Here is a 13,156-nt window from a genome sequence, read left to right as displayed (position 1 = left end):
GTAAAAAGAGAAGAGGGAAGAAAGTGGTCTGGTGGTATAAAAGTGATACCAATTTAATTTTAAAAACCATTAATTTAAAAAACCTTTTATTGAGTGCCTAACATGCAAGTCAATCAGCCCTCCACCATTATCCCTCCCTTCAAAGAGTTTTTAATTTAGTGAAGAAAGCAAGCTAGGCACACAACAGGCAACCCTTACCGAGTGCATAGTGTATGTCCAATACCTGGCTAGATGACTTACTTGTAATAACTCATTTAATCCTTACAATACTGGGGAAGCCTATGCATTCTCTCCACAAAAAAACATAAATACATACTATTTTTGCATACAATCCTACTGAACCTATGAAACCAAAGTTAAAAATACTCTTCTGGATGCAGGAGAGACAATAATTTTTGAAGAAGGAAATGATAGAGTCAGATTTCATTTTTAGTAAGTAAGAAAATGATCCAAGATAGTTTGAAATGAGAATCCACAGCAGAGCTATGGAAAGTAGACTTTTGAAACAGCAATGTAAGATAGTACTTACATTAGTTCACTGGCAGTGAAAACCAAGAGCAGGGAGTTTATGTGCTTAATGACCATATAGCTCAATTATCACCTCCCTAGAGATCTTGCCACACATCAGATTAACTTTGTTTGCTGTGATACATGAAAAACAAACTACACATTTATATATGTTCAACCTTATCTATTGCTATTTGGGCTCCTCTATGGGTAACTTTAAAATAACTGACATTGTTCTTTCCTATTTTGAAGCTGAAGTACGTAAGAGCCCATGGCCTAAAATTAATTCAAATCCATAAATATAGTGCATCAATTGTGATCTCTAACAACTTCAGTTTCCTGGTGCACTTCAGGTATTACATATAACCCTAAGCGTTCCTAAAGATGAAGACAATCTTCACATGAAAGCAAAATGTCTGCAGACACAGTTACTACTTTAGAAGCCAAGCTTGATGAGTTGCACAACATAATTTCCATAACTAAGCCAAGGTTATTTAATTTGAATGGCAAGACTTGCAAGATATACTCTAAAGCAATCACAAGCCAGAGCCTTATGGCTTGTTTTTTGATAGGAGGAGGGTACAGTACGTTTTTATACATTTCTTATTCCCCTCTTCCCCATGCCCATTAAATTTCTGGAAGGAACAGGCCATCTTTATTCCTCTGCTACACTCTCATGATCCCATGAATAAAGCTTAGTTAAATACTTGCTAAATTTGTGTATTGGACCAACTCTTCACAATTCAATAGATTCAAAAGTAAAGTTAGTTATGGTTAAAAAAAAAAAAAATAAGAAAACGTGTTGGGCTGTGGCCAACGATGTAATCACAGGAGAAACCCAAATGTTCTAATCACTGTGTTGCCCTAAATATAGAAAAGTCTCATAGTTTGGCCAAGAACAGCACATAAATCAACACCTCATGTGAGTTTCCTTTCCTCTTTTTCTCTATCCCACTTTAAGTCAAAGCATTAAAAAAACTGATAACATTTTAAAAAGAATCTCGGGGTGGGGGGGAATAAAGCCTTATCTAATGGGATTATTAAAATTAGAGAAAGCTAAAGAATAATACTACTGATTAAAAGAAAAAGTTGGCATGTTATTGACCTTGCAGCTGGACTCCTTCTCTGGAGTACCTAATCAACTACTGAACTCAGGAAACGCAGTTCCTTTCCATTTGTTATCACAGAAAGTTCTTTCCTGACCCCAACGGGCCTAGTACGTTTCAGCCCCAGATGGAACCCATTTACAAAACGCCAATGTTAGAGAAATGATCCAACACCTTCTCAACACAACCCACCGAATGCAAGTGTCCTCCTAATCCCACAACTTTACAGGGCATTTCTAAGGCGCTTTACATTCCAAAGAGTCTCTCAGGTGCAAAGGGAGAAACTGAAAAGGGAGCCCAGGAGATGAACGCCCTGCGTGTAAGCCCAGGGGACCCAGGTGTTCCCGAAGAGTCCATAAACAGAAGGGCCAGAAGCTTACACATCGTAGGGGTGGAATCCAAGCAGGAATAAATTTGCGCGCTGCGGAGTTCTACAAAGCTAAAAAAGAAAAGAACTAGACTACCGAGGCAGTCGCCACTTCCGGACCCTACCTGTCAGTAACTCCACTTCCGTTCTCCTCCAAAAGGCCCGCTCCACAGGCAGACATCCAGCAGCCAATGAGAGTGTCATTTACTTCCGCGGGGCTGAATGACGTTGTTTACACCCCGCCCTTTCCGGTAGAGATGAGCCTATCGTAGAGTTTGAGACGTGCGGCTCCGGAGGAGGTACCCTGACAGGCCCAACCAGATCACGGAAGGAGCGAGAAAGGCAAGTCGGGCCTGCACGCCTCTTCCGCCCAGGGCCCGGAAGGGTGATGTGGCTGGGGTTTCGCCGGCCTCACTATGGTAAGAACCGGGGCTTCGGGGTCGCGGCTGAGCTTTGTGAAGGGGCTGCGGGTCCGCACAAGGGCTGGAGGGTTGGGCGGCGATCCCGGGTCCCCGGCTAGGGAACCCTGTCACTAACAGGGTCTCGGAGGATGCACAGGCCCGGGAGCCATGTGGCTCCTCCACGTCCAACCAGGGAGAACCAGGGCCGGCAGCCCAAGAAAGACCCCGGGGCCGCGGAACCCCTCCTCACAAGCCGAGGCCACTTTCCTGACTTGTTTCGAAGAAGTGTGCTGGTTTGGTTTAACCCATCAGTTACTTAGACTCTTTGTGGTCATTTTGAGGCATTAGAACTGCCCGGGTTTGCGCTTGTTATGTTGCGGCGCCTTATCTCTCTGCGGGCCTGATCCAGGTTTTTATTTCCCTGCTGTCAAATAAACCCCAAGTGCTACACCTTAATTTTCACATGTTGAATTAGTGGCCTTTTAGGTTCCTCCAACTCCATTTTCTCAACTTTAGAGATGCTACTTTATGAGCTATATTTTAATGATTGGAGTTGTCTGTGGAGGTGGCTTCTCTTCTAGGAGCTTAATGTGCTTGGAGTGTGTCTGGCCTCGGGCCTTCCTCCCTTTCCACACATTAAGAAGGTTTTATGTGTTACTTTTCTTATTGCAGATTCCTTTAATAGTTTGGGTCTTTTAGAAAAGCTTGAAATAAGTCACAAAAGTTCGCAAAATGCTTACGTCTCCAGGTTGAGAAAAATAAAGCCAGCATAGGCAGAGGGCAGATGTAATAATCAGTAGTAATAGCAAAAAGCTCCCAAGCTATGTCTGCAGGCATTTCACCTTTGTTATGGTAAATGCCAACAGCCTCTACACCAGGCCTCGCGGTGAATGTATGAGGTCCATGTGCCAGATTTGCGTTTATGAGCATATTTATGGGGAAAAGATGCATGCCTTTTATTATGGTATCAAAAGCAACCATGACAAAAAAGCTCTTCTACAGTGAAAAGTTGCTGAGCTTGTGTTCCCAGAAGTTCCTGCAGAATCCCATACAGCACAAAACACTTAGACATTTAATCGAAAACTCATTAATTGTTGTTTGCTTTATGCCAGCTACTTTGGTTATAGCTGGGGCATAAGTCACAGTGTCTTCCCTGGAGAAGATTACCATTTATAGAGGAGATGGCAGTTTATTAGCGGGTTATTCCTTCCTTGGCCAGCTTCTTTCTCCACCTATCACATGATAGGACGGATACACTTGTGTCATGAGTGAACGGTTATTTAACTTAGAAAATATGGTTCCTTTTTCAATTCAAAAAGAGTAGAGAGACTGTTACTCTTAATTCTTGCATATGCTCTTCGAGGCTGAAGTTGGGTTATTTTGCTCATAGTACAGTCAGAGATAGATTACTCTTTTCATCACCTTACTGTCTTATGTACTATCTAGAAGCAAGACATACTGTGTTTAAGATTATTAGTATTTGAATCATCTGGCCATACTTGTTTTTTCAAAGTAACTATAATAGCTCTCGTTTATTAGCACTTGCTATACGTGCTAGGCTGCATTTGAAAAATCAGTTTATAAGCATTGTCTTATTTCAGGCTCGAAACTGAATATATGTTTGCAGGCAATGGAAGTCAGGCACAAGGAGACTGACGTGCTTGGGGTTATACACCTAGTAGGTAGTGAAGCCAGAACTCAAACTTATTTTAATGTCCAGATGCCAGAAGTCCTCATGCTGTTGTTAACAAAAACAACATAACAGGATAAAATATGTCGTAATGATTTGTTGCTCTCAAATATAACATGTCAGTCAGACATGGGGGAAAATAGAAACAACTGCCCAGTGGTTAATTTTTCATTCCTGCCCTGTTCCTGTGAGCTTAAGTTTCCACATTTCAGAAAATGTACATTGTAGTTGGAAGAGCTACACAATGAGGTTTCTTTTTGAGTTTGTACCTACACTTGGTATATTTGTGAGGTAGCCCAGTGATAATGACTTAAATCTGAATTACTGCATTTTAATGAATCCATTTTTTAAAATGCATTTGAAGACCATAAAATGTTTATCAGCAATAATAATTTACAACTATCAAAGCATAAACAGTCTGATAATTATATCATTTATGAATTAATACTTTTAATTTCGTCTCTTCCCAAGAGGCCTTCCCTGAACCTTCTGTTTACTTCTACTCCTTTTAGGTATCTATTTGGACATCTGTACTCCACGTATATACCCCCAGTGTTTCTCTTGCATAGAAAACAGCAGTAAGGTGTTGCCTATATTCTTCCCTTCTCTAGGCAGAGCTCTTAAAGTAGAAACTACGTCTTTTAATCTCTACATCACAGTGTCAGAGTTGGTACTCGAAAGAGAGTCTGGGGATACAAAGTCATGTAAAATGTGCTCATTGTCTTCAAGGATTTTACAGTACAGTGGGGGAGAGTATTAAATAAGTAAATTTTATGTGTTAGCTGCTAGGACATAGAGAGACTACATGTGTGGTGGAAAGAACATGGGCTTTAGACTGAGCCAAACAGGGTTAGAATCATTCCCAGTGCCCAGCCTTTGCTTGATCAACCTGAGGAAGTTTGTCTTCATTTCTTCCTCTGTTGATGTGTTATGTGACTTACAGATATATTCATTTAATGCTCATAAACCCTGCAAAGTAGAACCTATTGCCCCCATTTTATAGTTAAATCAAATGTCAGAGAAAGGGTGTGAGACAGTTTCCCTCATCTTGTAGCTGAGATACATAGGAAATATGTTAGAAACAAAGGAAGAGTAATTGTGGCTCAGAACTGCCAGGGAGACATCCCCAAAGAGGTAACACTCTGACCTGTATATTAAGGAGTGAGTAGGGATTAGGGAAGGAATCATTAGCTAGAGCTGGGAAAGCATTTTCTATCCTTCAGACAGATAAAGGAAATGGTAGTTACGGACACAAAGTGCATGAAGTTGAATAGTTGCTTGGGGACTGGCAGGAATAGAAGTTAAGCAGTGAAATGATGAGAGATGAGACAAGAAAGATTGGGGCCAGATCTTGAAGTCATTTCAAGGCCTTTGTATTTTGATGATGTTTGAGCAGGGAAAAGAATGGTGTGCATTTTGGAAAACCAGCTGTGACAATGTACATAGAAGATTAAAATCTGGAAGACTAGTTTAGAAACAAATACAGTGATAGTAGATGATTGAACGCCTTAACTCTTGACAATAGTAGTTAGGTTTGAAAGATAAAGAAAATCATTTTGATGGTGCTTAGTAAGGAGTGGTGAAGCACAACTCCAGTTTAGATAATTGTTTGGATTGCAAGGAAATATTGATTAAGCACCTACTCTGCCATGTGTTTTACATACAGAGCTTTATTGAAAACTTGCATTATTGGCCACAGTGTACAGATGAAGAAAAAGGCGCGGAATGATTTAAGTGTCTTGCCCAAGACCATACTGCTGATAAATAGTGAAGCTCAAATTTAAACTTAACAGCTCTGTTTGTCACCAAATCTTGAGCCCTTTTTATTATACAACAATGCTGATAATTCCACAGGAAATTCAAGAGGAAAAGCAGCGTTTGTATGCCTCAGTGGTTGAGGGTGGAGGGAGTTTGTTAAGATGTTAATTCTGTAGCTACTATTGCTTTTGCACCATCAATACAAATGGCATCACAGTAGAAAGGCAGGTATTTTCTTAGCGTTATAAAAGTAGTTTTGACTGCATAAACCCATGAAAAGATTCCATAAACTACACTTTGAAAACTACTACCTCAGGCTAATTAGGTAGGTATCTGAAGTAGATTCTGGTCTTCTGTAGCATAGTGACTTGTAACCTTGACTGCAAGTAAAAACTCCCAGGGAACTTAGAGAAACTATATGCCCACCCAATTCAGTCCAAATTTCTGGGCACTGATTGTTTTTAAAAGCTGTAGGTGATTCTAATGAGTAGCCAGGTTTCCTACCCTAACTCGATATTTTTGCAGGTTTTTCCATTTTGTCATTCTTTCTTATCTGACTGCATGATCAGAGTACTTTTTTCATAGCAGAATTTGCACTTTTCCTTCAGAATATTTTCTTATCAATAATTTATCAAGGACATGTGAAGCATTAACATCTTCATCTTCTTAAGTCTATTAATCATAGTTATATATATGCTTTCTCTTGTTAATACCTGTGACACTCCTGTTGCTTCATATTTAGATGTGAGGTGTCCATAAAATAGCTCAAATTAAGCAGCACAAATATAGCAAATGCACTCTAGGTACCATGACAATGAGATGAAAATAGGCACAAATGACCACCAATGTTGCCAGTGGAGAACAGAGTTGAGGTGCAAAAGAAAATGTTAATATTTCTGTGTGTTATTAGAAATCTTTCAATCACCTGTGGTCACTTATCTTGGGCACACGGGGTGTTGGGTGTCTTTGCACATTCACATATTACCTTACATTTGTCCCTGTATTTCCACGTTCTCCATTTTAAGAGATAATAGTGGTGCATATGAATTTACAAGTAGAAACTAGTTGGGAAATGCTGACCTGACCTAGATTTGTAAATGATAAAATGCTGACCCACTTTTCCAGTGCTGTATAATTTCTATCACAATTAGGTCAGGAATGTCATTTCTGGGTTTCCTTCCACCTCCAGAAAGGGATCAATGACTTTAGTTTTGTGTAAAAACAGTAGGTTTTTTAAAAAGTAAAATTGTTAGTGTTTGGAGTTTTAAAAAATTTTGGTATTCAGTTAAACTGGAAGAATTAGTTAATATGTCAGTAAAAATGTATTTCCCACATAGTCAACATTTGAAGCTCCCAGACAGTGTTATGCATAAAAATGGGCCTTAATCAATACATTAGTTAAATAATTTGTGTGGCTAATCCTAAAAATAAGTAAATAAGCTCCGTGAAGCTCAAGTGATCCAGGACTAATGAATATACTGGAGGCTTAGTCGAAGTCTTTTCTGCAGATTAAGTACAGTTAGCAACCAGTAATTTAGCATCTTGGGCAGAGCACTGTTTAGCATATCAATATGTGTACTACTTCTGCTTTTCTCAATGTTTCCTTCTTTGTTATGTTCTGTTGCTTGGATCTTTTCCCTGTCTTTTCCTCTATTCCTAATGTTTTGGGTATTCTTTTACTTAGACGCATTTTTATTTATACAGCTAAAAACAAAACTCTGGGGGCTTCCCTGGTGGCGCAGTGGTTGAGAGTCCGCCTGCCGATGGAGGGGATACGGGTTCGTGCCCCGGTCTAGGAAGATCCCACATGCCGGGGAGCGGCTAGGCCCGTGAGCCATGGCTGCCGAGCCTGTGCTCCGCAACGGGAGAGGCCCGCGTACCATAAAAAAAAATAATAATAATAATAAACAAAACTCTGTATTGAATTCTTGCCCTTATATCCATACTTAACATAGTTTTAACGTTCAGGAATGACTCTGAAAATAAGAAATTATATCTTTATAGATAAAATGATAGAAATTGAATCTGAAATAAACATTCCTAACTTTTCAAATTGACTTGAGAATAGAGAATTTTAAAGAGATGTGTCAACACTAGAGGTTATTTCATGTTTGGAAACTAAGCTTTGCATTGACCAATCTCTATCTTTCTTTGATGAACAAACAGTTTGATCTAGTGGTGACCAACTGAAAGTCTGAATTATTTTTATTTCAGTGGCCTAACAAATTGCGATTTACTTCAGATTGATTATACAAAATGACTAAGTCATTAAGTGTATTTCCTCTGGTTTGGATAAGTTAGTTTAGTACAATGATTTGAAGCATATCAGAAGCTCTAATCAGCTAGGAGTAGTATGATGGGTCTGGAATATGGAGGGATAGTAAAAGGGGCCTTTGGAGAAAAAAAGTTTGGGATTTTCATTGCCAGTTAGGGTCAGGGCAGGGCTCCTGTATTCCAGGACCCCAAAGGTTACCATTCTGATTGTATTTGAGGATGTGCTCCAGATGTTGCTACAGGCAGCCCTGAGTCTAGGGAATGTTATTGGATACCTCTTTATAAAAAGGAAATGTAGGTGTGGTAGACAATGCCCCTTTCCCCAACCCCGTTTAAAAAAAAAAAAAAAAAACACTGTGAATATGTTATCTTACTTGACACAAGGGACTTGGCATGTGTGATTAAGTTAAGAATTTTGGAATGGGAAGATTATCTTGAATTATGGGGAGACAGGGCGGTTTATTCACAAGGATCCTTGTAAGAGGGAGGCGGGACAGTCATAACAAAAGTTGTCAAGGTCAGAGTGATCAGGAAGTCACAAAGCTAAGGAATCAGGCAGCCTTTAGAAGCTGGAAAAGGCAAGAAAAGAGATTCTTCCCTACAGCCTCCAGAAGAAACAAGTTGTCTTGTGTTTTATAACTCCTTAGTTCCAATGTGTGTTATTTAATGTTTAATAGTTAGCTAAATTTATTAAACTGAATAGCGTGCCATTGTATACTCCCTGGCATTGTCACAGGGTGTACTCGATGAAAATTAGGTAAACCTTAGGTTTGAGAACTATTTGAGGTCCAAGAATTTTCTGCCAGCCAGCTTGCCTACTCAGGCATCCAGAACTCTTGAGGATGTCTCTCTTACAAATTAAGTGGACTCAGAAAAACACACACTGTCCCATATGCAGGCACCTTGAGGCTGGCTGCTCAATTGAACTTTCTCTGAATTCCAGTTAGTGATAAAAGATTTGGATACTGAGGAGAAATTCTCTCAGACCTTTATTTTACCCTACAGCCCGGTCCTTTACCATAAACATAAATATATTTGCTTCTTCATTCTGAATTTTCCAAAATATGATTGACAAATAAATATAAATGCAAAGCAATGTGTGGAGGTTTCTCTTAAAGAAAACATAGCATGCATTGTTAATTTGTAATCTTAAGTGTGCTTTTGAATTTGTTAAAATGTTCTCTTGTATTTGTTAAAATGTTCATTATTTGCAATTGTTGTCAAGTTCCTGTTATTTCAGCATTTTTCAGTGACTACTGTGCACTATTTTGTTTAATAGGCACAGGGGACTGATAAGAACCTCAGTAAAATAGAGGAGACAATTACACTACAATTTGGTGGGTGGCAGGTATGTGTGTAACACATAGGTGTACAAAGATCCAGACTCTGCTTGGTGTGAAGAGTAGGGACAAGGAACACTTTTTAGAAGAGATGACTCTTGAGTTGAGACCAGAAGGTTGAAAAAAATAGATAGCATGTACAAAAACACAGAGTACCTTGAAAAAGATTGCATGATTTGAAGTATCTGAGAAAAAAACATAGTAAATGAATTTTACTTCCCTTATCACCTTTTTTTAATCATCTTTCCCTCTATATTGTGATCGAATATGTTTGCTTGCTTCTTAGCTTCCTCCCTTCCCTTTAATAACATTTTCATATTGAAAATCTCAATTATTTTTCTAAAGAACAGTAACATCTGTTTCCTTTAACTCTGAGACTAAAATTTTATCAGTCGGCAACAGATGCTAAGCATTAAGAGGAATGCTTAGGTAGGCTAAGCAGTGGTAGGCTAATGTCCGTGAGTTTGAAACACTCTTGACCAGAGACTGAGTATAAAAGACTGTACCACCTAAGATTATTTGTTTAAGGGTCTATAAACCCCAGGAACAAAGTTGTATGTATCATATAGTGCATACTTCTAAATGGTTTTCAGTTGTAAACGGTTTCACACACAGATAGATGTATATATATATACCCCACTTCTTTAATAATAGTATGTTTTTAAGTGCCTCTTAAAAATCTTTTATTTTGAAAAAATTCAAACATACAAAGGAAGAAAGAAGAGTGTAACTAAGTCTCAGATACTTAGCATTTCATCATCAGCCCCACGCCTCCCACCATACACACTGGATTATTTAGAAACCAATCCCAGACATTTCATTTAAGCATGTTTCTTTAACAAGACATTCAAGGAATAAAAAAAAGTATACGTTGCAAAATCATGAATTTAGATACTCCATTAGGAAGATGATAAACCTACTTTGCAAATTTCTTTTCCAACCACTTAACTAAGTGAATCCTTTGCTTAAAACAATAAGTCTGCTCATTATTCCCTGAACTTGCGAATTCCTGATTCTGTGGGGATGTTTTCCATGCTTTTGTCTCCTCTGGAGCCTGCTCTCTATTCTTTGCCATGTGATTGAGCCCTTTAAGGCTTGACTCAGTTCCTGCCTTCTCCTTGAAGATTATCCTGACTTTTCTTTGGGAAAATGGCCGTTTTTTCTTTCTTTTTTTGTGAGCATTGCTGAGTTTTCATTTACATACGCTATGAGTTGCTATTGAGTTTTTAAAGTTTAATATTCTAACTCGATTATAACTGCTGTGTGCTACAGTTGTCCCATGTATAAAAGAAGGATATTAATAACAACTGCCTCAAATATGAGGATAAATAGGATAACCGAAAAAAAAGAATTCCGTGAATATCAGTTATTTTTGTTGCCAGCTATAAACTGAAAAGAAGGAATCATGGTATGCCCTTTTTTTAAATTTAATATTTATTTTATATTGGGGTACAGTTGATTTACAATGTTGTGTTAGTTTCAGGTGTACAGCAAAGTGATTCAGTTATACATGTACACATATCCATTCTTCTCAGATTCTTTTCCCATATAGATTATTACAGAATATTGAGTAGAGTTCCTAGTGCTTTACAGTAGGTCTTTCTTGATTATCTATTTTATACATAGTAGTGTGTGTATATTAATCCCCAACTCCTAATTTATCCCTCCCCCCGACCTCTCCCCTTTAGTAACCATAAGTTTGTTTTCAAAGTCTGTGAGTCTGTTTCTGTTTTGTAAATAAGTTCATTTGTATCATCTTTTTAGATTCCATGTATAAGTGATATTATAATATTTTTCTTTCTCTGTCTGACTTACTTCACTTAGTATGATAATCTCTAGGCCCATCTATGTTGCTGCAAATGGCATTATTTCATTCTTTTTTATGGCTGAGTAATATTCCATTATATATATGTACCACATCTTCTTTATCCATTCTTCTGTTGGTGGATGTTCAGGTTGGGAGATTAATCCCTTGTCAGTCACTTGGTTTGCAAATATTTTCTGCCATTCTGTGGGTTGTCTTTTCGTTTTGTTTATGGTTTCCTTTGCTGTGCAAAAGCTTTTAAGTTTAATTAGGTCCTGTTTGCTTATTTTTGTATTTGCATTACTCTAGGAGTTGGATCCAAAAAGATATTGCTGTGATTTATGTCAGAGTGTTTTGCCTATGTTTTCCTCTAAGACTTTATAGTGTCTGGCCTTACCTTTAGGTCTTTAATCCATTTTGAGTTTATTTTTGTGTATGGTGTTAGGGAATGTTCTAATTTCATTCTTTTACATGTAGTTGTCCAGTTTTCCCAGCACCACTTGAAGAGACTGTCTTTTCTCCATTGTGTATTCTTGCCTCCTTTGTCATAGATTAGGTGACCATAGGTGCATGAGTTTATCTCTGGGCTTTCTATCCTGTTCCATTGATCTATATTTCTGTTTTTGTGCCAGTACCATACTGTTTTGTTGACTAGCTTTGTAGTAGAGTCTGAAGTTAGGGAGCCTCATTCCTCCAGCTCTGTTTCTTTCTCAAGATTGCTTTGAATATTCAGGGTCTTTTTGTCTCCATACATATTTTAAGATTTTTTGTTCTAGTTCTGTGAAAAATGGCATTGGTAATTTGATAGGGATTGCATTGAATCTATAGATGGCCTTGGGTATTATAGTCATTTTGAAAATATTGATTCTTCCAATCCAAGAACATAGTATATCTTTCCATTTGTTTGTGTCATCTTTAGTTTATTTCATCAGAGTCTTGTAGGTTTCAGAATACAGTCTTTTGCCTCCTTAGCTAGGTTTATTCCTAGGTGTTTTATTCTTTTGGATGTGATGGTAAATGGGATTGTTTCCTTAATTTCTCTTTCTGATCTTTCGTTATTAGTGTATAGGAATGCACCTGGTGGGTAAGGTTGGTCCAGGGGTCTGTGCAGGCCTTCTGGTTGAAGGGACTGGTGCCTGCCTACTGTTGTGTGGAGCCGGATCTTGTCCCTCTGGTGGGCAGGGCCGTGTCGAGGGATGTGTTTAGAGGTGGCTGTGAGCTCAGTAAGGCTTTAGGCAGCCTGTGTGTTGATGGGTGGGGCTGTGTTCCCACCCTGTTGGTTGTTTGGCCTGAGGCATCCCAGCTCTGGAGCCTGCAGGCCATTGGGTGAGGCCAACATGGCAGCCAGTGGGTATTCCCTGGGCCTCCACCAGCACTGTCCTTGCCCCCACAGCCACTCCCTGCCTCCCCAGGAGACCCTCCAATCCCCATAAGTAGGTCTGACCCAGGCTCCTACGGAGTCACTGCTTTGTCCAGGGTCCCAGTGCACATGAATCCTTGTGTTTGCCCTCCAAGAGTCGAGTCCTGCCCCCCAGTCCTGTGGAGCTCCTACATTAAAGCTGCACTGGCCTTCAGAGCCAAGTGCTCTGGGGGGGTGCTCTTCCCACTGCCAGACCCCCAGACTGGGGAGCCTGATGTGGGGCTCAGAACTCTCACTCCTGTGGGAGAACCTCTGCAATATAAGTATTTTCCTGTTTGTGGGTCGCCCACCTGCCAAAAGCACCTCTCCTACTGTCTCGTTGTGGCTTCTTCATCTTTGGATGTAGAATATCTTTTTTGGTAGATTGGAGTCTTTTCTGTCGATGGTTGTTCAGCAGTTTGTTGCGATTTTGGTGTTTTCGTGAGAGTACATGAGTTCAAGTCCTTCTACTCCGCCATCTTGTCTCCTGTCTTGCTATGTACTTTTTTT

The 13,156-nt window shown here is 39.3% G+C and overlaps 2 protein-coding genes across 2 annotated transcripts in view; one reads left to right on the top strand and one right to left on the bottom strand.

The window, feature by feature from the left end:
* Positions 1 to 2,179, bottom strand: part of XRCC4 (X-ray repair cross complementing 4) — a 255,708-nt gene extending 253,529 nt beyond the window's left edge. Inside the window, exon 1 of the mRNA XM_065874517.1 lies at positions 2,106 to 2,179. The gene's annotated coding sequence lies outside the window, so the exon portion shown is untranslated. The remainder of the gene's footprint in view (positions 1 to 2,105) is intronic.
* Positions 2,180 to 2,530: 351 nt separating this feature from the next.
* TMEM167A (transmembrane protein 167A) overlaps positions 2,531 to 13,156 on the top strand; it is a 32,555-nt gene continuing 21,929 nt past the window's right edge. The window contains exon 1 of the mRNA XM_065873667.1: positions 2,531 to 2,674. Within this exon, the coding sequence (XP_065729739.1) occupies positions 2,531 to 2,674 (144 nt within the window). The remainder of the gene's footprint in view (positions 2,675 to 13,156) is intronic.

Source organism: Phocoena phocoena, chromosome 3, assembly GCF_963924675.1.
Source record: "Phocoena phocoena chromosome 3, mPhoPho1.1, whole genome shotgun sequence".
Taxonomy (NCBI): domain Eukaryota; kingdom Metazoa; phylum Chordata; class Mammalia; order Artiodactyla; family Phocoenidae; genus Phocoena; species Phocoena phocoena.
Note: the sequence above shows the minus strand (reverse complement) of the source record. Positions and strands in the feature narration are given on the sequence as shown.